The sequence below is a fragment of the Hemiscyllium ocellatum genome, chromosome 6 (assembly GCF_020745735.1).
Source record: "Hemiscyllium ocellatum isolate sHemOce1 chromosome 6, sHemOce1.pat.X.cur, whole genome shotgun sequence".
Taxonomy (NCBI): Eukaryota; Metazoa; Chordata; class Chondrichthyes; order Orectolobiformes; family Hemiscylliidae; genus Hemiscyllium; species Hemiscyllium ocellatum.
Genome location: NC_083406.1, coordinates 121,242,257 through 121,267,075, shown reverse-complemented (window position 1 = coordinate 121,267,075; position 24,819 = coordinate 121,242,257). Strand labels below are relative to the sequence as shown.

The window sequence follows — 24,819 nt, the reverse complement described above, 5'->3', positions numbered from 1 at the left end:
TGCAGAAAAGATGTCTTTTGCGGGGGAATCTAAAACAAGCGATCAGAGATTTAATGAGAAGGTTTGACAGATTAAAAGCAGAGACAGGGAGGAATTACTTCTCACAAAGGATCATGAATCTGTAGTGGATGCAGGGACGGTGAATAAATTTAAGGAGGAGATGGATGGATTTTTAAATCACTGACAGGTTGAATCATAAAGACAGCAGACAGGAAAGTGGAGGTGACGCTGAGATGAGATCAGCCATGACTGTATTAAATGGCAGAGCCAGCTGAAGGGGCTGAATGGCCTCCTCCTGCTCCTGGATCTTTTCTTTTGGAATATTGCATGGAGTTCTGGTCAACCTTCTCTAGGAAGGATTTTTTTAAAAAAAATCATTGATGGGTTGAGGGCATCTCAGGCTAGGCCAGCATTTATTGCCCAGGGGGCAGTTAAGAGTCAACCTCATTGCTGTGGGTCTGGAGTCACATGTAGGCCAGACCGGGTGAGGGTGGCAGTTTCCTTCCCTGATGGACATTACTGGACCAGATGAGGTTTTCCCAACAATCGATTCGTAGTTGTCATTAGACTCTTCATCCCAGCTTTTTGTTGAATTCAAATTCCACCATCTGCCATGGTGGAATTTGATTTGGATCCTCTGGATTAATAGTCCAGTGAGAATACCACTAGGCCATCGCATCACTCTCAACATGTTAAACATGAGAGGGTGCAGAAAAGTTTTATAAAAATGTTACTGGGGTTGGAGGGTTTGAGCTACAGGAGAGGCTGAATAGGCCGGGGCTGTTTTCCCTGGAGCGTCGGAGGCTGAGGGGTGACCTTATAGAGGTTTATAAAATCATGAGGGGCATGGATAGGGTAGACAGCCAAAGACTTTGTTCCTAGGGTGGAAAAGTCCAAAACTAGAGGGGATGGGTTTAAGGCGAGAGGGGAAAGATTTAAAAAGGACCCAAGGGGTAACTTTTTCACACAGAGGGCAGTGCATGCATGGAATGAGCTGCCAGAGGAAGTGGTGGAGGCTGGTACAATTACAACATTTACAAGGCATCTGGATGGCTTCATAAATAGGAAGGGTTTGGGGGAATATGGGCAAGTGAGATTAGATTAATTTAGGATATCTGGTCAGCATGGATGGGTTAGCCCAAAGTGTCTGTTTCCTTGCTGTATGACTCTATGACTCTATGGGTTGACTTGGACAGCATGTTTCCCCTGCCTGGTGAGTGTAAAACAAGGATAGTTCTGTAAGAATGAGAGGCAGGCCAGTCAAAGCTGAGATGTGGACAATTGTTTTCACTCAGGGAGGTGAATGTTTTACATTCCCTACCCCAGACATGTGTGGAAGCTCAGCTCTTTGATGGATTGAGAGTGATAAATGCTTGGCATCAAGGAATGTGGGAATATTGCGGGAAAATGAGGTTAAAGCAGATGATCTATTTGATGGTATAGCAAGGTGAATGGGCTGAATGGCCTACTCCTGTTCCTGTTTATTAGGTTCTTGTGAGAAGGTGATGGTGAGTTTCCCTCAGTTAATTCAACTGAATGATTCTGTAGACCTGTTAATAGTCAAGTAATGGGTTTTGGCAGACTCCCTGTCTAATTCTAAATCTTTCCTTTTAACAGCTCCATGGTCATTTACCCACCTATTAACCTCAACTTCCTTTTTAAATAATTGATTTCCAATTGTCCAAGTGATCTCTTCCAAAATCACAATCTTGAGTTGATTAGTCAAAGATGAATATTTCAGTTGCAGAACCACTTCACCTTTCCAATTGACATGTATCATTGTGAATGTGTGTATGAAAGTAACTCCTTCCCCTTCATTCTGTCAGGGTTTCACTGGTGAGGGCCAGCATTTGTTGCAAATTCCTAACCGAGAGGTGTGCTCAGTCGTTTCAGAGAGCCCATATTGCTGGGGTGTGGAGTCACATGTAATCCAGACCAGAATTCCTTCCTTGAAGAGCATTAGTGAGCTAGGTGGGGATTTTACAACAAGTGATGGTCAACATCACTGAGACTAGCTTTCAATTCCAAATTTGCTACAATCCAGCTGTTTCCTGTTTATAATAGTTTTCAATTACAAAAGTGTTGAATTGAACAATCACTGTAATGGGATTTTGAGCTCGTGTTTATACATTTACTGGTGCTTAAAACCATCACTACGTTACCATTCCTATAGATGTGTCTGTCTGTTCCCTTCATTGATCTCCATCCATATTAGGGAATGGTTCCTTGTCTGTCCCTGTATTTACCTAGTATCACGGTGACTGCTCCTCTATTCTGTCTCGTTGTCTGTCCAGTACTGAACTGCTCTCTGTAAATCTATAAACACTCTCCTTTCAAACCCAGCCTCGAAACACCAAGTCTGGGGTGGACTCATTAATTCGGGACGCTGTCAAAACCATACTCTTTTCTGTCCAGTCTGTATGGTGGTTGTTCAGCTTTAAGCAGAGCGAGGCGTGGGGATGTCTGTGTGTGTGTTTGTGTGTGTGAGTGAGTGAGGAGTTGATACTCTGGCTGTGTGCATGTGTGTCTGTCCCTCTAATGTGTCGCCTGGAATGACAGTGAAACCGAGCAATAGGGATTTGGGGTTAAACCTCCTCCACGAAAGAAATTTATCTGTTTAATGATCAGATAAGGGAGGGGTGTGTGCCCGTCGGAAAGAAAAGGAATTTGTGCCGAAGTGGGAGTGGACGTGATTCAAGGCGATAGGGAGACAGCAAAAAGCAGCGGCTGTCTGAATCAAACCTCCGAGGGCTCGGCTCTGATCTGAAATTCCGGGGAATCTGTCCACGAAACTGGAAAGGCAGCCGAATAATGAGTGACAAGGGCACAAGGTTTGTGAGATTTCTGTATTAGTGAATGTTTGAAATGCTTGTGGAAAGGGGAAATGGTTCGACTGAGCTGGGCTCCAGCCTTCAGGCTAGACTGCAAACTGGGAGAGAGTCTCACCCTGAGCAATCTCAATCAGTCTGTTGCTAACAGTATAAAGGGGAGTTGATGGCCTAGTGGGATTATTGCTGGATTATTAATCCAGAGACCCTGCTATTGTGCTGGGCACCTGGGTTAAAATCTTGCAATTGTAGATGGTGGAATTTTAATTTGATTTAAAAAAAACTGGAATTAAGAATCTAATAATGACTATCATTAAAAACCCATCTGGTTCATTAATATTCCCTTTTTGGGTAAGGAACCCTTACCCAGTCTGGCCTACATGTGACTCCAGACCCACAGTAATGTGGTTGACACTTAACTGCCCCCTGGGCAATTAGAATGGGGTATTAACTGCTGGCCTAAGCCAGTGACACTCATGTCCCATGAATGAATAAAGGTAGAATTCTCCTGGCAGTCATGAGTTTAATTTTTTTTGTGACGATGTTGTTTCTTTTCTGCTTCACTTGCAATGTTCCCTGCTGGTTAAAAGCTTTCAAGTGAGATTCTGAGCTGTGAACCTTGTACTTGGATTCAATTTAAAAGCATTGATGACTGCAGTGAGGTGTTGGGGATAAATGGAGATTTGTCGGAGAACTGTTTGAAGGTGATCTCCCCCCTCCTCCCTTTAGTTCCCTTTGATTCCTGTTCTGTCAAGTCTTAGATATACCAATGGGTTCCCCAACCCCTAGTCACTCTCCTTTCTCTCATTTGAGGATTCCAAGTGGATTACATTTTTACCCCCCTTCCCCCTGAGGCTGTCCCACCTCCAGGAACAGCAGAAGGAGGCTGTTCAGCCCCTCTGTCTACCCTCCCACTCAGACAGAGGCTACCCTATGACTTCACCTCCCTTTACTAAGTCTAACCAATGTTAGATTTAGATTAGATTCAATTCCCTACAATATTGAAACAGGCCTCCAGGGCAACAAGTCCATACCGACCCTCCAAAAAGTAACCTACCTAGGCTGATTTCCCCTAGCCTATATTTACCCCTGACTAGTGCACCTAACACTATGGGCAATTTACCTGACTTGCACATCTTTGGATTGTGGGAGGAAACCCATGTAGGCAGGGGGAGAATGTACAAACTTCACACAGTCACCCGAGGTAGGAATCGAACCTGGGTTCCTGGTGCTGTGAGGCAGCAGTGCTAACCACTGAGCCACTGTGCCACCCAACAATTGAAGTGATGAACCGGGCTGCGAGTCTCCTGTGGAGAGGTATTCCACATTCCTGCCATCCTTTGTGTGAAGAAACAGCTCCTGAACTTCTCTTCCGAATGGCCTTTTCTCTTGTGGGCATCGTTGGCTGGGCCAGCATTTATTGCCTGTCCCTAGTCACCCCTTGAGAAGGTGGGTGTGAGCTGCCTCCTTCAACCGCTGCAGTCCATGTGCTGTAGATTGACTGATAATGCAATTAGAGAGGGAATTCCAGAATTTTGACCCAGTGGCACTGAAGAAAGCCTGACCATTACGTTAAGGCTTTGTGGTCCAGCCTCAGAAATACCCCTCAACGTGGGAAAGATTCTCTATCTACCAATCAATTACTCCCAATGTTATAAAATTGTTGATTAGGTCATGCCTTAACTTTCAACATTGCAAGGAGGACCAGCTTTGAGTTTAGAGTCCCCCCTCCCAATCTGTAAGGGCCCAAGATCATTGAGGATTGCCTCATTGTGCATGGTTTGCGCTAAACTTCTTCCCCTGTCGCTGATCACTGTTCTGGAACATTCCAAGTCAGAAAGCTCCCTGAATATGTGGCCTGCAAAGTCAATGGAGGCAGATTCCACAAGACATAGGAACAGAAATTAGGCCATTCAGCCCATTGAGTCTATTCAGCCATTCAATCATGGCTGATAGGTCTTTCAACCCCATTCTCTGGCTTTCTCCCCATTACTATAATCAAGATCCTACCTATCTCCATCTTAAATAGACTCCATAGTAATGGGTGAATTAGATAAATACGTAAGAAGCAAACATGTTTTGTGGGGGTTGGAGCAGGAGAGAGCCAGGGAGTGGGGATTTGAGAAGATAGATGTTCTCCTCAGAGAAGAGAAGGCTAAGGGGGAGATTTAATAGAGACGTTTGAAGTCTTGAAGCACTTGGATCGAGTGGATCAGGAGAAAATGGTTCCAGGCGGGATGGGGTGGTGTGGTGTGGTGTGGGGTGGGGTGGTGTGGGGTGATGTGGGGTGGGGTGGTGTGGGGTGGGGTGGTGTGGTGGGTAGAATGATGAGGTTTGAGCCAAAGGGAACAGGCATGTACTTGACCCAGAGGGTGACTGGCAAGGCAATGGAAGCAGATTCAAGAGGAACTTTCAAAAGGAAATCAAATAAATTCCACCCCACCAAAAAAAAGAGATGAAGGGAAAACAGGAAATGGAGAAAGATGAAGAATGAATGGACCTGATTACACGGTGCTTTCTAAGAATGGACATGGATATGACAAGCATCCCAGTTCAAACTCCAAGCCACCTGACGCCTGGAGGAAGAACGTCTCATCTTCTGCCTTGCGACTCTCCACCCACACGGCATCAACATCGACTTCACCCATTTCCACATCCCCTTTTCTCCCCACCTCATCCCAGATCCAACCCTTCAACCCAGCACTGTCCTACCTGCCCATCTTCCTTCCCATCTATCCTCTCCATCCTCCTCTCCAACCTATCACCATCACTCCTGTTTGCATCTACCTATCGCCTTTCTACCCCCACCTTCCTATTTATTACCCAACCCACTTCCCCACCCCCACATTCCTGATAAAGGGCTCATGCCCGAAACATTGACACACCTACTCCTCGGATGCTGCCTGACCTGCAGTGCTTTTCCAGCACCACACTCTTCAACTCAGCAAGTAATAGGCAAGGTGACTGGAAAGTTGGCCTTTATTTCAAAGGGAATGGAGTATATAAGTAGGGAGATTTTACTAAAACTCCCAGTCACTAGTCAAACCAGCAGGAGTACTGTGAATAGATTTTGTCCCCTTTTTATCTAAGGAAAGATATACTGCTAATACAGGCAGTTCATAGAAAGTAGACTAAGTTGATACTCAATATGGAGGGACTGTTCTTGTGAAGGGAGGTTGAGTAGATTGGGCCTGTACATGTTGGAATATAGAATCATGAGAGGTGACCTTTTTGGAACTTACAAGATTCTTAGCAGACTTGACAGGGGGAGATGTGGAGAGGTTGTTTCCTCTGTGGGAAAGTCCAGCATCAGAGGGTATCATCTCAGAATGAGGGGTCACCCGTTAAAGACGGAGTTGAGGAGGAATTTCTTCTCTGAGGGGAGTGACCCTGTGGAACTCTTTACCACAGGGGCTGGTTCATTCCGTACATTCAAGGCTCCGAGGGAGAGAGATTTTTAATCAGTTGGGGAATCAAGGGTATGGGGCAAAGGATAATGGAGATGATGATCAGATCAGCCATGAATGGTGATCGAGGCTGGGTTATTCAGTATATTCAAGGTTGAGACAGACAGATTTTTAATCAATTACAGGTTATGGGAAGAAGGCAGGAGCATGGGAGTTGAGGATTCTCAGATCAGCTATGATCTCACTGAATGGCGGAGCAGTCTCGATGGGCCAAATGGCCTCCTCCTGCTCCTGTCCCTTCCAGTCAGAATGGCTACCTTCAGCGATCAATGATTTTTTACATTCCCATAAGAACAGTTTTCACTCCAGCTCTCGATTATATGTCCTCAGGGAGTTTACTTTGAGAATGTGTCAGCGATTGGGCATTTGAATGGACAGAGTGGGTGCAGTCAGGTGAAGGTGTTAATCTTCTCTGAGCCCCTTGTTCTGGTCTCTGCTCTCAGCCTGACCCAAACCCCTACCGCAAGAGAAGATGTAAGATTCTCCTTCCCTACCCTATCCACTCCTTTAAGTACCTTGGATAGAGGAGGTAGTGGTGAAGTGATAATATCATTAGTCCAGTTATCTAGAAGCTCAAGGTATTGTGTGGAGAACATGGGTTCAAATCCCACCATGGCAGATGGAGTAATTTTAAATTCAATAGAAAGTTAGCCTAATGGTGACCACACAGCCATTGTCAATTGTCTGGCTCACTACTACCCATTAGGGGGTCAGTTTATTGGACAGCTGGTTTAGGGGCTCTTGTGGTGCAGTGGTAGTGTCTCTACCTCTGAGCTAGAGAGGCCTGGCTTAAAGTCCTGTCTGCTCTAGAGTTGCATAATAAAATCTCTGAATAGGTTGATTTAGACAATATTTAAACTGATAATTTGACATTTTTGTATTTGTTCTCATAGTTGCAAGATTAAAAACCACTCCCAGTGCCCTTTCTTCGAGAGGGTCAGACTATGGTGACTTCACCTTTTGAATACCCTTTAGGGAGGGAAATCTGCTCGCCTTACCTGGTCTGACGTACATGTGGTTGTCTCTTAGCAGCCCTCTGAAACGGCTGAGCAAGACACAATTAGGAATGGTCAGCAAATGCTGGTCTAAGCAGCAATCCTGTGAATGAATAAGAAAAATAACCCCTGAATTAGGCATGCTAGTATGAATTTACAAAATTGGCTTGTGGAGACTGACCTCGTAGTTAGATCTGAAACGGAAATGTTTGCAAGGGTAGGGAGCAAGGGCAGGGTGGGGGTCAGTGGATGGGTGGTATGAATTAGATAACTCTTTCAAAGAGTGACACCATGCAGAATGGCCTGCTCACTGTGCTAGCTGACTGGATGATTCAGACTATCATTTGGTTCTCATCTCGTAAAGGGCCACGAGGGAAATATTTTGTGAATTCCATGATCAGTTCAGGCTGTTGTGGAGCATTGTTGATCTAACAGGAATGCTGAGCTGGAGGCAATTAAAGCTCCAAGCCAATTATTCTTCCCCGTTCTTAACATTTACTGAAAGTGCAGATATTCCCACCCCGTGTGTAATCCTGAATCAAACGCGTCAACTCTTGGCAGTGGGTTGTATGTTGATCAAAATGTACAGGAACCATCTGCACCGCATAAAGGAACATCTGTTGAGTGAATAGTTGTGTTGCAATGAAATGGACATTTCTCAAAAAGACAATGGATTTCTTCCATTTCAGTCCTGCAATTTTTTTGACATGGATGTCATTGTCCCATCTGAGAATCACCTTCTTCTTGTTTCCCTCCATTTTCTCCCTTTATTCCCCACTTTCCATTGGACCACGGGGTGATTTGTGGGGTCTCCATTCTTGCCAGGCTGGCTGGTTGAGTTGGCAGCAATCACACAATGTGGTTACTTTCAAATCAGCTCCTTCCTGCCAGAAGGTCGGAGGATGTAGTAGCAAAGTAGGCCATTCGGCCCCCATTCACTGAGATTGTGGTTGAGCTGATAATCCTCAACTCCATGTTCTTGCTTTCTCCCTAGAACCATTGGTTCCCTCACTGATTAAAAATCTGTCTGTCTCAGCCTTGAATATACTCAATGAGCCAACCATGATGGCCCTCTGTGGGAAAGAATTCCACAGATTCACTCTCCTCTGAGAGAAGAAATTCCTCCTCATCTCTGTCTCAAGTGCGTAACACCTTTTTCTGAGATGATGCCCTCAATCCTAGAATCTCCCACAAGGGGAAATATCCACATCTACCCTGTCATGTTCTCCAAGAATCTTGGGTTTCAATAAGATCACGTCTCATTCTTTTATGTGCCAGTGTGTACCGGACCAGTCTACTTAACCTTTCCTCATAAGACAATCTCTTCATACCCAGGATCGGTCTAGCGAACTATCTCTGGACTGCCTCTAATGCTAGTATACCTCCCCTTGGACAAAGGGCCCAAAACCGTTCACTGTGGTCCAGCTGTGCTCTGACTACTGCCTTATCTAGCTCTAGCACAACCTGCCTACTTTTATACTCCATTTCCTTTGAAATTAAGGTCGGCCTACCACAAACAAGTCATCAGGTGTGGGATGTCCATGATACAGATCCTGCTGCTGCTCCCATCCTAAACCAGTGGAGCTGAGGCAAATGTCAGAACTCTGTTCAGATGGACCCAGTTTTATCTCCTCAGGACCATGATCCCCTGCACGAGTTGTTATATTGATCTATTAGCTCAGAGTTTAACATTGTAGCAACATTACAAAGCCCACATCACACAGGACTGCAAAGGGCATATATGGCAATGTTATGGTAGTGATGAGTAATCCAGAGATGAATGCCCTATGATAATGGGTTCAAGTCCTATGATAGCAATATTTAACTAAGAATCTGGAATCCAGAGCTTATGTTAAGCAATGGTAACCATGACAACTATCATGAAAACCCATGTGGTTCACTGGTACCCTTTAGACCCACAGTGATGCCATTGGCTCGAAACGACCATCTGAAATGGAGGGTAATCTCAATGTGAAGATGGGACTTTGTTTCCATAGGACTGTGCGGTCATCACTTTTATTGATACAGTTATGGACAGAATGCATCAACTGACAGCAGATTGGTGAGGAAGAGGTCTACTACATTTTTCCCTTTTGGTAGTTCCCTCATCACCTTCCATAGACCCAGTCTGGAAAGACTGAATGAGACATCAAAGACCCCTAGCAAATTGGAGTTAAGGGGAATTGGGTTGGTGTCATACCTGGCAGATTGGAAGATGGTTGTGGTTATTTGAGGTCAATCAACACAGCTCCAGGACATCTCTGCAGGAGTTCCTCAGGGTGATGTCCTAGACCCATCATTTTCAACTGCTTCATCAATGACCTTCCCTCCTTTTATAAGGTCAGTAGTAGGGATGCTTGCCAATGTTTGCACAATGATCAGCAATATTCAAAACTCCTCAGGTACTTAAATAGTGCATGTCCTGATGCAACAGGACCTGGACAATATTGAGGCTTGGGCTGACCAAAGGCAAGTAACATTTGCAATCATAGATCTGAGGCAATGACTAAACATCACCCTTTGACATTCAATGATAACATCACTGAAGCTCTCACAATTAACAAGCGAGTATTATCATTGACCAGAAACTGAACTGAACTAGCTATATAAACACAGACTACAAGAGCAGGTCAGAGGTTATGAATACTGCAGCAAGTAACTCACCTCCTGACCCCAAAACTTGTCTACATCTACAAGCCACAAGTTGAGAGTGTGATGGGATAGTCCCCACTTGCCTGGATGGGTACAGTTCTCACAATACACAAGAAGCTTGATAACAGCCAGGACAAAGCAGCCCACTTAGTCACTGAGACCTCCTCTCTAACAGCATTGTGAGTTTTCCGAAAGACTGAGCCACCACCTTGAACTGCTACAGTGCACCTTCTCCAGGGCAATTGGGAATGAGCAATAAATGCTGGCTGAAGTCACAATATCCTTATCCCATGAATGAATTAAAACGGCAAGCCACACAATTCAGGGTAATTAGGGAAGAGACAAATGCTGGTCTTTACTAAAGAGATCAAAGGGTCTGGAGAGAAAGAGGGAACAGGGGACTCAGTTGGATGGTCAGCCATGATCATATCAAATGGCAGAACAGGCTCTGAGAGCTGAATGACCTACTCCTGCTCCTGGGCGAAAGTGATGACTTCAGACTCTGGAGAGTCAGAGACAAATAGTGTGTTGCTGGAAAAGCCCAACAGGTCAGGCAGCACCCGAGGGACAGTTCAGGCAGGACCCGAGGGTCAGGGATCACCCGAGGGGCAGGTGAGGGAGCGCCCAAGGGTCAGGCCACGCAGCGCCCGTGGGGCAGGTTAAGGAGGACCCAAGGGGCAGGTGAGGGAGCACCCGAGGGTTGGGTCAGGCAGCACCCGAGGGGCAGGTGAGGGAGCACCCGAGGGGCAGGAGAACCGACGTTTCAGGTATCACATTCCTGATGAAGAGCTTATGCCTGAAACATTGACTTTCCTACTCCTCCTTTTTTGTATGTTTCTCTATGGCCCCCCGTCTTATGAAAGAATAAAAAAAATCATTGTTCCTCTGTTTATTGTGACCAACGTCTTTGTGGAGTCACTGAGTTGGCATTGTCTGGCATCCCTCCCTCTGTCCATATCTCAATGCTCTCCTCCTGTCTGCTTGTTCAACTGCTTCTGCTTTGACCCTCCATTTTGACTTCACTTGTTGCCAGGGCTTTCGTTTCTGATGCCAGTGCTTATTTGTCCTTCTCCTCAGCAGTGTACTTAGAATTGCTGAACTTCTATTCTTAACCTAACTCATCTGCCCCTTCGTTTGACCCTGATTGATTCCGGCTCTGATCGATACTGATATAAGTCATTTAGAAATAATATTAGAGCTAAGTGACGAACAAAATGTTAAATTAAACCATTGAATATAAATAACTCATAAAGAATGAGTTCCTTCACTGAGTTATTTTGAGTCCGTCACGCTCTGGACAGACTGTGGCTAGTTATGGGCTCATATCTTCCATTAAAAATGTTTACATTTAGTTTTGACTTTGAGAAACTGCTTTCGTTCATGTCTCCCCACACAGTTAACAGCTTCCAGACTCTCCTTTGTGCCTTCTGAAATGTGCTCTTGAAACTTGGAAGTGTGTCTTTTTGCGAGGAGGGCAAACAATTGGGTGAGTTAGCCCCGAAGAGACCCTTGCCCCCTTCTCACCACCTCTGCAATGATTTGTTTTATTATTGAGCTTTGGTACAGTGAAAAGTTTTGTTTTGCTTGCAGTACAGGCAGATCATACCATACAAAGTGCGTTAGGGTAATAGAACAGAGCGAGGAATACAATGCTACGGCTGCAGAGAAGGTACACAGAGAGCAAGATCAACATTAGATCTGAAATTTAAGAGGTCCACTCAGCAGTCTGTTAACAGCGGGGAAGAAGCTATTCTCTAACTTTTTGATATGTGTGTTTAAGCATTTGTACCTCTGGCCTGATGGAAGAGATTATTACTGGGGTGGGAGGGGTCTTTGATGTTGGCTGCCTTTCCAAGGCGGCGAGAAGTGTAGAGGGAGTCCCTTGATGGAAGGTTGGCTTGTGTGATAGACTGGGCTGTGATCACAACTTTCTACAGTTGCTTACGGTCCGGGACAGAGCAATTGCCATGCCAAACCATGATGCATTGGATAAAATGCTTTCTATGGTCTATCTGTGAAAGTTGGTGAGAGTGCTGGGCATGATGTTGCTTCTTGATGACCAACAATGAAGGCCCTGAGATGCCGTGGAAGACTCCACTCACCACCGGCCCGGTCATCTGTTGTCCTTGGATCAGGCAAGTAATGTAGCTCATTCCCAGGGTAACTGGGTTGATCTGTCTGCAGGGTTGCCATTTACCCCCATCAGGAGCAAGGGAAGGTGACTGAAGGCCCCCTGACCCCACCTGCCTCCATCCTTAATTCTGAGCTCCCTGACCATGGTGTTTCCAGGAGCTGGAATTAGCCCTTGGCTTGGAGATTTCTGCCATTCCTTTCTGAAAGAAGAGTCACTGGACCTGAAATATTCATTCTGTTTCTCTCATCTGTCACATCCGCTGGGCTTCTCCAGCGTTCTGTCTTGGTTTTATGGATTCATGGTTACCATCACTTTTAGTTTTAAGTTTCAGATCTTTGTAAATTGAATTTCAATTCTATTATCTGCGGTGGGGGATTTGAATCCATCCCAACTGCATTAATCTGGATCTCTGGTTTAATAGGCCAGCGATATCATCACTACATCACTACCTCCCCAATTAATCATAGTTGTGCACCCCAATCTCGACTGTACTCTTGTGACTCACCCTCAGTACCAAGTTGATCACCCCTATGTAGCGTTTATATAAAAAAAAAACCAAGCTATTCAGCCCAACTGCTCTGGACTGGTGTAAGTGCACTCTTCCCACTTCTCTCCATCTTGCCCCATCACCATATCTGCTTATCCAGGTTCTCTATGCCCTGCCCCACTCTCTCTGGGATAAGACGTTCTCTCGAATTCCATGTTGGATTTGCCAGTGACTGTCTTACGGGTGATAGAGTCTGCAATAACATTCCCTCTCCCCATCACCCACAACACCAGACCCCTGCCGAGGCTTGGCTTCACCATGAATGGAAACATCAAAATCTATCCCATCAGATCTTTCGTACCCTTTAAAACAAATACTCCGTCAGGTGAGCCCTCAGCTTTCCGTTTTCCATCGAAATAGGAGTGGCAGTAGACCTTCGTCCCTTTGAGACTGCCAATCGATGTGACTGTGGCTGATCACTCAACTCAGTCTCCTGTTCCCATTTTCTCCCCATGTCCTTTGATCCCTTTAGCTTTAAGAATTACTGTATAAATCTTTCTTCAAAACTTTCAATGTTTTGACCTCGAATCGTTTTCTGGGGCAGAGAATTCCCCAGGCTCCCCACTCTCTGGGTGCAGACATTTCTCCTCATCTCAGTCCGAAATGGCCTACCCTGTATCCTTAGACTGTGACCCCGGGTTCATGGCTACAGCCAAACCTTTTTATCTCTGTATCTTTTCAATCGGTTTTCTCTTACAGTCATTATCACTCCCTATTCATCTCCTCTTTCTCTGCCTGTCACATGCCTCACCAGCTCATTGTTCAATTGACTTCTTATTCATCACTGACCTGGATCAGTCTCCCACCATTTCATGGCTGTGATTCTCCATCTTCCTGCTGTTACAGCACTGGTCTCCTTCACTCTAATCAACACTTCACATTAACATGCCTCACAGCCTTGGTGATCGAATGTTCACAGATTTATTATGTTTACGTCAAAAACAACTTGGTTTTTACACCAGAGTTAATGTAGAAAAAGATCACAAGGCTCTTCATAGAAGTGATTATTAAATAAGATTTCAAATCCATCTAAGTAAAGAGTTAATTTTGTCTCTTTATTTACTCATGGGGGCAGCTGGCTGACCAGTATTTATTTCTCGTCCCTAGTTGCACCTTGAGAAGGTGGGGGTGAGCTGCCTCCTTGAACCGCTGCAGTCCATGTGTTGTACATAAACCCACAATGCCCTGAGGTAGGGAATTCCAGGATTTTGACCCAACAACACTAAAGGAACGGCAATATATTTCCAAGTCAGGATGTTGAGTGCCTTGGAGGGGAACGTGCAGGGGGTGGTGTTCCCATGTACCTGCTCCCCTTGTGCTTCTAGATGGAAGTGGTTGTGGGTTTGGAAGGTGCTGCCTGAGGATCTTTGGTGAGTTTCTGCAGTGCACCTTGTAGATGGTACACACTGCTGCTCGTGAGTGTTGGTGGTAGAGGGGGTGGGTGCCAATCAAGTTCAGTGCTCAGTCCTGGATAGTGTCAAGTTTCTGGAGTGCTGCTGGAACTGCACCCATCTAGGCAAGTGGGGAGTATTCCATTACACTCCTGACTTGTGCCTTGTAGATGGTGGGCAGATAGGAGGTGAGTTACTGGCTGCAGGATTCCCAGCCTCTGACCTGCATTTGTAGACAAAGTATTGATTTCTGGTCAGTAGGATATACGATCGTAGGCTTGTTCATTAGTCGAGTTTTTAAAGCTGTTTTTAACAGTGGAAAGTGCGGTGGAGATGTGGAAAGGCATAGGGACGGGCACTACAGTGCCTGAAGCCTAGGGAACTGAAAGCACAGCTACAAATTTGATGGACAGATTTTAAATGAAGAGGAAACTGGAGAAGAGCAGAGATCTCGGAAGGCTGTGATGCTCGAGGAAGTGATGGAGGGAGGGAGGGCATAAGGACAAGGGGGGCTTACGACAACCAGGTTGGGAATGATGGCACTAGTGCACAATGAGAGTGGGATTGGGCAGTAAAATTTTATTTAGAAATATTATTAACAATAATTAAACATCAACCTCCAACAAAACCTTTCTTCTTTTTTGTCTAAGAAATTAAAAACATAAATTTCACATTTAATGTGTTTTGGCCTGATCAGAATTTAGGTGAATTTCAATGCTGTTATTTTCACAGCCGCTGGTTATCTAACCCTTTTATTTAACAAACTGCATGTTTTTGCAGCAACTGAAACCGTTGCCCAGCTTCCTTACCAAAATGCTATTTTCACCTTTTACTGGTAGATTTTCCTACTTTTTGCTTTAACAGTGCAGCACTCCCTAAGGGACAGACATCATTGTCCAGAGGCTTTGTCACTATGTACAGTGAGAAAGGGCTTCCTTTACCTTTTGAGGAGAAAGTGAGGACTGCAGATGCTGGAGATCAGAGCTGAAAATGTGTTGCTGGAAAAGCACAGCAGGTCAGGCAGCATCCAAGGAACAGGAGAAGATTCCTGAAGAAGGGCTTATGCCCGAAACGTCGAATCTCCTGTTCGTTGGATGCTGCCTGACCTGCTGCGCTTTTCCAGCAACACATTTTCAGCTTCCTTTACCTTTACCTGTATAAAAAATAGGAACAAAAGGAGACCATTCGATCCTCTGAGCCTGTTCTAGCATTCAGTTGGCATTGAGTTGAACTTAATGGTCACCATGTCTTAAGTAAGAGAATTTGGGAGGTGGTGGTGTTGTGGTAATGTTACCAGGCTTGTCATCCAGAACCCTGGGCTAATGTTCTGCAGGAATGAGTTCAAAACTCACCATGATAGATGGTGAAGTTTGAATTCATTGACCAGCTGGAATTTAAACATTGTTGCTTAATGTCCTTTTATGATTTGGAGGTGCTGGTGTTGCACTGGGATGGACAAAGTTTAAGAAGTTACATAGCACTAGCATATAGTCCAACAAGTTTATTTGGAAGCACTAGCTTTTGGAGCGCTGCTCCTTCATCAGGTGGTTGACAGCTACCTAATGATGGAGCAGCGCTCTGAAAGCTAGTACTTCCAATTAAATCTGTTGGACTTTAATCTAATGTCCTTTTTTGGGAAGGAAATCTGCCCACCTCACATGGTCTGGCCTATATGTGACTCCAGACCTACAGCAATGTGGCTGACTCTTAACTGCTGTCTGGGCAATTAGGGATGGGCAAATAATGAGAACGTGCAGGGTTAGATGCTGTTTGTTAAGAATATTAATCATCTTCATGCCAACCTCAGCCAGAATAGGAATTGAACCCACACTGTTGACATCAATCTGCTTCACAATGAGCTGAGTGGCAGCCTGCAGTCTTTTTAATGGGGTTGGGGTGGGAGATGAACTTTCTAGCCTTCGGATGCAAGAGCCACTGATCCATGGTTAAGGGTCCTCAGCAGTGTCACTTGGGAGCCAGTTACTGACCCTCGGAGTCTGACTGTTTACAAAGAGGAAGTGAATAGACCGGTAGGAGCGAGAAGCTCAGTTGGTCAGGAAGTGGATCTAGAGGAGACAAAGACGATGAACCCATATCACCTCGGTCCCCTATCGTCCCCTGCCACAAACACAGCAGAGTGCCTGCCAGACGATAGCGGGATTCCCAATTCACAACGTTGACCCTGAACAGAGGACCACTGTGGACTCAGACTGTCACCTTATGAGATGGAAGGCTGCCATTACCTTTACACACGATAAAGAACTTTTAAGAATAGGAATAGAAGAAAGTCATTCAAACCCAAGAACCTGTTTTGCTATTCGCTTGGATTATGGCTGTGTTTTAACATCTTTACTCTTGGGTTTGAATTACTTTCTTCTATTCCTATTCTTAAAAGTTCCACCAAAAGAAAGCTATTAAATTCCACTTTTTCAAATCTTCGTTTTGTCACCAACCTTTCTGGTAACGAGGAGCAGAGTTCCAAATGAACTATAGCTCTCTATGATAGGGTATTCATGATGAATGACCAGCCTCAAATCTTAAGGTGGTAGCTCCTTGTCTGCACTTGTGACTCCAGATCCTCTTAACTGCCCTCCTGAGGCAATTAGGGATGGGTGATAAATGCTGGTCCAGCCAGCAATATCCACATCCCATGAGTAAATAAATGTCAGCTTCTGAGAACCAGCCCATTGTTCGTGAGTGGATGATTGGAACAGACTCTGGACGATTTGGGGAGAATTTCACAGATTGACTGCTCCCCTCGACAGAACCATGACCAAAAACATCAAATCCACTCCCAGATTGTTTGGAGCAGGAATCCCTGTTCTGGTTTGAGGTTTTGTGATTCCGCTATCTCCCAGGCGCTGTCGGTATGAATTTGGAGTCCCACTACATTCCTACTGTTTCATGGGATGTAACTACACTGATGAGACCAGCATGTTTTTGCCCATCCCTAATTGAGCTGAGTGGTTGCTAGGCTACCTTTGTGGCATTTAGGAGACAACACATTGCTGTGAGGTCTGAAGTCACATGTGGGCCATACCAAAGAAGAATGGCAGATTTTCTTCCCTGAAGGATATTTAGTGAACCAGATGGGTTTTTACAACAATTCAGTGCTTACGTTGTCACTGTTTCCCAATGCTAGCTTTCTACTTCCAATTGCTTATATCAACTGACTTTTTGCTCACAGTTAGACCATAAGATATAGGAGCAAAATTAGGCCATTTGGCCTATTGAGTCTCCTCCACCATTCGATAATGGCTGATATATTTCTCAACCCCTTTTTCCATTTAACCTTTGATCCCCTTACTAAACAAGAACCCGTCTCTGTCTTATATACACTCAATGACTTGGCCTCTTCAGCAATGAGTTCCACAGGTTCCCCACCCTCTGGCTGAAGAGCCTGGGTTCAGTAGTCAGTGGAGGTGGGACTTGAACTCGTGCCTCTGAATTGATTGTCTGGACCTTGGACCGCATGCCCTGCAACATAACCACGCTGTGTGCAGAGTCCTTCCAGCCAATGAAACTCAAGCACCCCTGCTTAGAGCCTCACCCAATATCCTGATTAAATTATAGAGTTATAGCTCATTGATTGATTTGTGGGCGGCACGGTGGCACAGTGGTTAGCACTGCTGCCTCACACCGCCTGAGACCCGGGTTCAGTTCCCGACTCAGGCGACTGACTGTGTGGAGTTTGCACGTTCTCCCCGTGTCTGCGTGGGTTTCCTCCGGGTGCTCCGGTTTCCTCCCACAGTCCAAAGATGTGCGGGTCAGGTGAATTGGCCATGCTAAATTGCCCGTAGTGTTAGGTAAGCGGTAAATGTAGAGGTATGGGTGGATTGTGCTTCGGCGGGTTGGTGTGGACTTGTTGGGCCGAAGGGCCTGTTTCCACACTGTAAGTAATCTAATCTAATCTAATCTGATTGCTTTGTGAGAGTAATTACTATCTGATCACACTCATTAATTACACTAAATGCAACTGATTTTTCAAATAAAATAATGGGATTTGGCATTATTGGCTAGCCCAGTATGGCATCATTGGCTAGCCCAGTATGTATTGTCCACCCCTAATTGCCCAGAGGGCACTTAAGAGTCAATCCCTTTGCTGTGGGTCTGCAGTCACATGGGTCAGACCAGATAAGGATGGCAGATTTCCATCGCTGAAGTATATTAGTGAGCAGAATGGATTTTTACAATAATCAATGACTATTTCATAGTCACTATCAGTGAAACTAGCGTCAATTCCAGATTTATTAATTGAATTTTAATTCCACCACTGAGATTTGAACCTGTGCCTAATGGAGGAGCCATGTACACCTTTTGTATTGAGTATAGCCCCAACCCTACTGTTATGATCACACTATTCCCCACTCCAGGATTTCAGCAGAACCCATGAGGAAATTTGTGAGCTTAAGTCCCCAGTTTCGCTGGGCTCCAGTGTATTTTGACGTTTCTTTGACTTTATCTCCAGGGTCACAGGCTGATAAGAACTCAAACTGTTTAAGCAACGTTGTGTGATTGACTGGGTTAAGGGTCAGCTTGACTGACTGCCTCTCGGTGAATTAAATTCTTGGTTACGAAGCCATGTGGCACAATTGTCTCCCGACATTTGAGGAAGTTGAATTGTCAATCAAAAGCCATTGGTTTGAAACTGTGGAAGGTTAGGTCAGCTCAGTGCAACTCCCTGGGTGTTGAGAGATGATGGAAAATAATTGCTATTTACATAAAACTCTTAAGAAGAGGTTGGAAACGTTTGTTGTTAGCTGTTTGAGATGGTTTCATTCCTACAGTTTTATTGCCATCAATTATTTGGATGTTTATTCATTGTTAAATCAGATTTCCTCAATTATCAAAGTACTTTTTGAACAAATGTATTCATGGGAATTGCTGACACGGAGATCATTTCTTGCCTGTCTCCTTATTGCCCTTGAACTGAGTGACCTGCTCTGCCATCGCAGAGGGCAATTGAGAACCACCAACGTAGCCATGGGTCTGGAGTCACATGTAGGACCTGACTGGGTAGGGACAGCAGATTTTCTTCCTTTAGAGGATGTTAAACACAGAAACCAGGAGTAGGCCATTTTGCCCCTCATGCCATCTTCACTATTGAACAGGATCATGGCTGATCCTTTCTCCGTGAACCAGATGGATTTTTACAACAGTTGATGATAGTTACCACAGTCTCTATCAGCGAAGACTAGCTTTATATTCTATATTCATTCATTTGAATGTTAAATTCCACCAGCCACCATGATGGAGTTTGAAATTATGTCCCCAGACCATTAGCCTGTTCCACTGAATCACAACGAGGGGAAAGTGAGGACTGCAGATGCTGGAGATCAGAGTGGAGAGTGTGGTGCTGGAAAAGCACAGCAGATCAGATTCGCCTGGTCCTCAGATGTTGCCTGACTGTTGTGCTTTTCCAGCACCACATGCTCGACCACTGAATTACAAGTCCATTACCACTGTAGCACCATCGCCCCTTCTTTTGGTCATTTCAAAGATGAATGAAGAAGCAAAGTGTGGAAAAATCAGTATAAACGCTAGGCTAGTTCCGATGTAAGAACAGACAAAGTTCCTCTGTGGATGATCTCTGCAATCAAAGGTAGTCCAGATGGAAACTGGGAGACCCTGATAGTTTGAGGTAGTACCTCACCTGTTAGGGTCATAGAGATGTACAGCTCGGACACAGACCCTGTTTTCTATGTTTCTATGTCAACATTTTGTGACTGCACAGATATTTTGAAATTCTCTAAACAAAATCAATTGTGCACTCAATGAATATCACCTGTACATATATAGCAGATGGAAATGGGCCCAGCACTCTCACTCTCACTCTCACTCTCACTCTCACTCTCACTCTCACTCTCACTCTCTCTGTCTCCAAATGTCCTCCCCAAAGGTATTCTGTGCAGGATTGTCCACTGCCCAAACCAGCACTGTGATAGTGATAGATTCCTGTCACTACTCAAGAACTCCATCCTCAACGACGGCTGCACAGATGGAAGGAGGTGAACTCAATTGACTTTAGCTGTTGATTTTCATGTCTATGACCTTGGAAGACCAATCTGCCATAAAACAAAATCCACTGTTCCATTCAAGGCTGAGACACAAGGCTTTTTAATCAGGAAGGGAATCAAGGGTTAAGGAGAAAAGGCAGCAAAATGGAGTTGAGGATGATCTGATCAGCCATGATCTCACTCCGTTGGGGAATAGACTCAATGGGCTGAATGGTCTTGATGTACAGATTGGCTCAGAGACCAGTCATCTGTGTGAGCTGCTGGCTGATAGTCAGCATTCAAGGAAATTACAGTAGCAGGAAGACATACAGTTGTACAGTGCTTTTAGAACCTCAGGTCATCGGTGCACAGCAAGATCCCATTAACAGTGACATGACAATGACCAGGTGGTCTATTTCTAGAGCATACAAATGAGTGAATTGGCTACAGGAGTTGGCCATTCGGCCCCTCAAGCCTGCTCCACCATCAAGAAGTTTGCAATTGACCTGACGGAGGCCTCTTTAATCCCCTATTTTGCCTAAAACTCTTTGCTCTCCACTGCTCCTCAAAAATCAACCTAACCCAGACTTAAAAATATCCAATGACCCCGTCCCCACTGATCCCTGGAGGTTCTCAAAGACTCTTGGAGATACGGTGTCTCAGTGGTTAGCGCTGCTGCCTTACAGCACCAGGGACCTGGGTTTGATTCCACCCTCCAGTGCCCGTGTGGAGTTTCTCCTCGTGTCTACACGGGTTTGCTCCGGCTTCCTCCCACCGTCCAAAGATACTCAGTTTAGGATGGATTGGCTGTGGGAAATGCAGGGTTGCGGGGATGGTTAGGATGCTCTTCAGAGGCTTGGTGTGAACACAATGGGCTGAATGGCCTGCTTCCACACCTAGGAATTCTATGTAGGGGTTCAATATAATCTTAAATGGGATATCTTGTTATTTTTTGAACTGTCTCTCCTCCTTCTAGTGTCCCTTACAAAGGAATTATCTTCTGTTCATCCACCCTGTCAAACTCCCTAGGGACGTTGTATCTTGCAGTGAGCTCACCTCATTCTTTTTAAACTCAAGTAGATACAGGACCAGCTTGTCCAATCTTTCCTCAGAAGATCACACCCTAACACCAGGAATCACCCAGGAAGAGAACTTCCTGTAAGCTGTGGAATTGTGATGTTGATGGAGGGAAAATTGTTTTTGACCAGAAAATCAGAGGGAGCACCTCTTGGGTTTGTAAAAGCATCAGCTTCGGCCTAACAGTACGGAAGAGATCTCAGTTTAACTTTATTTTTTAATATAATAATTAGTTCATGAATGTAGGCATTCATCAGGATTTATTGTCCATCCCTAATTACCCGGGGGTAGTTAAGAGTCAACCTAGTTGATGAGGGTCTGGAGTCACATGTAGGCCAGACCAGCTAGGGATGGCAGATTTCCTTCCCTGAAAGGGGCAGAATGAGCAACAATGGTTACATGACCACCATTAGGCCAGGATTTTGCTTTCATCCCCTCCCCACATTTTTTTATTGAATTCCAATTTTAACCATCTGCTGCAGCAGGGCTCGAACCCGCATCCCCAGCTCATTCGCCTGCGATAGGTTTACTAGCCCAGTGACTTGACAACTGCACCATTCCCCAAAAACAAATATTGTGCCAGAACGAAGGAGTGAGTGCTGGAAACATCTCCAAAGTCCGCCGGTGTGTTGAAGCGGGAATAGCAGCTGATATCCCAGAAATGTTAACAGTGCAGAATGTGGCCATTCAGCCCATTATATCTGCTCATTAAATGAGCATTATTCCCTAGGGCCAACTTCCCCCAACACCCTTGCACATTATTTCTCTCCGAATAATCATTCATTGCCCTCTTGAACGCAAATTGTTCTTTATTTCTGGGCTCTCTGGAATCAGTTCTATTTCTGTTAGTTCAGTTTCCATCCTATTATTGTGTACAGACAATACTGAACAGTACTCTAAGCCAAATTAAGCCAGATCTTAAGTTTACTCAGTGCTCGTTAGGACCCCCAATAATGAGACAGTCTCTCTCAAAGGGTTTGTAAATGGTGTGTTTCTTCTTTCCCTGATTGTGAGACGCACTCTTTAAAGGGGTCTGCAAGGGTGAGACTCCCTCTTTAAAGGGGTCCTAAATGTGGAGATTCTCTCTTTTTTTTTAACAGGGGTGAAATTCCTTGCATAAATTCTCAGTTGAGATTTTTGTACAGTATTGGACTGATGGCCACAGAAAATTTATGTCAATTAGTTTATTCTTCGATTCTTAGCAATAATTAACTTCTGGAAATTAGATAGTCACATCATCTCAGACAAAATACAAATTTATTAAACATGCCTTTGCAGGCTGATTGTTAATACCATCCATCACTTGGCAGTAAAGACTGAGTGAGAGTTTATTTCTAAACATACTAAAAAGGGCACTGCTTAATCAGATATTTTGCCTTTGTAAATAAATATTCCAGATTTTAGATTAAGTATACGCACATCACAGTGAGTTATGCTGCCTGGTATAAAACACGAGAGTTTGGGTATGTTCTGATTAACCTGGTCAGGCACCCCTCTGGAGCAGATGGGACATTAACTTGAGGTTTTCTGGCTCTGAGCTGCACCAGTTGTTCCCTAGATACAGAGTCTATCTTGATTCTGACAATGATCATTTTATAATCCATGTTGCCAATAAACAAACTCTGTCTCTTTCTGGTCATTTCCTTATCTCTTTACTCCTTTAGAGTTTGGGTTAGCTCAGTTGGTTGGAGGACCGGTTTGAATGCAGAGTGATGCCAATGGTAGTCCGCACTGGCAAGGTGTCCTTGGAAATTCTGCTTTCTCAACCTTTCCGAGGTGTGGTGACACTTGCATTAAAACACCACCAATCCTGTCTCTCTCTCTCTCTCTCTCTCTCTGTCTGTCTGTCTGTCTGTCTATTTATCTCTCTCTACTTGTCTCTCTCTCTCTATTTGTCTGCCTACTTGTCTCTCTCACACACTCTGTGACTCTCTGTCTCTCTCTGTCTCTCTCTGTGTTTCTCTGTCTGTCTCTGTCTATCTCTCTGTCTGTCTATTTATCTGTGTTTCTCTGTCTATTTATCTCTGTATCTATGTCTGTGTGTGTGTCTCTCTCTACCTGTCTCTCTCTTTCTCTCTCTATTTGTCTGTCTACTTCTCTCTCTCTCTCTCTCTCTCACTCTGTGTGTGTGTGTGTGTGTGTGTCTCTCTCTCTCTGTGTCTCTGTCTCTCTGTCTGTCTATTTATCTGTGTTTCTCTGTCTATTTGTCTCTGCCTGTGTGTGTGTGTGTGTGTGTGTGTGTGTGTGTGTCCCTCTCTACTCGTCTCTCTCTCACACACACACACTCTGTGTGTGTGTGTGTGTCTCTCTCTCTCTCTGTGTCTCTCTCTGTCTCTCTGTCTGTCTATTTATCTGTGTTTCTCTGTCTATTTGTCTCTGTCTATGTCTGTGTCTCTCTCTACTTGTCTCTCTCTCTCTCTTTCTCTCTCTGTGACTCTCTCTCTGTCTGTGTCTCTGTCTCTCTGTGTGTGTGTCTCGCTCTCTGTGTCTCGCGCTCTCTCTCTCTGTCTCTGTCTCTGTCTCTGTCTCTCTCTCCCTCGACAGCGGGACATCACTTCTACCAGAATAATCCCTGGAGTGAGTGATTTGCCTTAAGGGGCTGGGCCTGTATCCTCTGGAGTTGAGAAGAGTCAGAGATTACTCAATTGAAACATGAGAAGATCCTGAGGGGACTTGACTGGGGGGATGTGGAAAGGATGTTTCCTCCTGTGGAGAATCTAGAACTAGGGGATCAGAATTTAAAGATATAGGTTCATCCATTTAAAACTGAGATTAGGGAAAAAGAATTGAGGGTTGTGAGTCTTTAGAATTCCCTTCCTCAAAGGACAGTAGATGAAGACCCTTTAAATAATTTGAAGGCAGAGGGAGATAGATTCTTGATGACAAAGATTACCAGGGGATGTACTGGAATGGAGAGTTGAGGTTAAAATCTGATCAGCTGTGATCTTATTGAATGAGGGAGCAGGCTCGAAGGGCTGAGTGGCCTACCTTTTGTTCCTTGTTTGTGAGTTCATATGTAAATGCAAGAACAAACCAAATTAGTAAGGGTTGCAGTGTATTCTAACTACGCAAACCAAATCTAGAGTCATGACCACCGACTGGTCTGCATGGTCTCTTGCAGCCAGCTCTCCTCTGACTGGAAGCAGGTGTCAGTTGGCTCCTGCCTGGTTTGTGGAGCCTGACACCGCTCAGGCCTGTCATGGACGAGGGGAGTGTCCTTCTCCCCAGTCACCACCTCCTCGGGAGATTGTTCCCAATCGCTGGTCACCTCGCTGCCTTCTCCAATTGTGAAGAACACTGCACAGCAGGAGATCAAGACCATAAGGCATAGGAGAAAGTGAGGCCTGCACTTGCTGGAAATTGGAGAGGAGAGCGTGTTGCTGGAAAAGCTCAGCAGATCAGGCAGCATCCGAGGAGCAAGAAAATCAACATTTCTGGCGTAAACCCTTCATCAGGAATTTCGTATTGAGGTACAGGAGCAGCATTTGGCCCATTGATCAACGATTGATAGGTTGCTCAACCCCTTTCTCCTGCCTTCTCCCTGTAACCCTTGATCCCCTTACCAACAAGTGCCTATCTATCCCTGTCTTAAATACATGCAATGACTTGGCTTCCACAGCCCCCTCCAGCAATGAGTTCCACAGATTCCCCATCCTCTGGCTGAAGAAATTCCTCCTCTTCTCAGTTCGAAAGGGTCATCCCTTCACCCTGAGGCTGGGCCCTTGGGTCCTA

General features: G+C 45.0%; 1 protein-coding gene across 1 annotated transcript in view; it reads left to right on the top strand.

Moving 5' to 3' along the window:
• Window positions 1-2,525: 2,525 nt before the first annotated feature.
• The window catches only part of arrb1 (arrestin, beta 1), a 127,517-nt gene continuing 105,223 nt past the window's right edge, over window positions 2,526-24,819 (top strand). Inside the window, exon 1 of the mRNA XM_060826908.1 lies at window positions 2,526-2,831. Within this exon, the coding sequence (XP_060682891.1) occupies window positions 2,812-2,831 (20 nt within the window). The 5' untranslated portion in view covers window positions 2,526-2,811. The remainder of the gene's footprint in view (window positions 2,832-24,819) is intronic.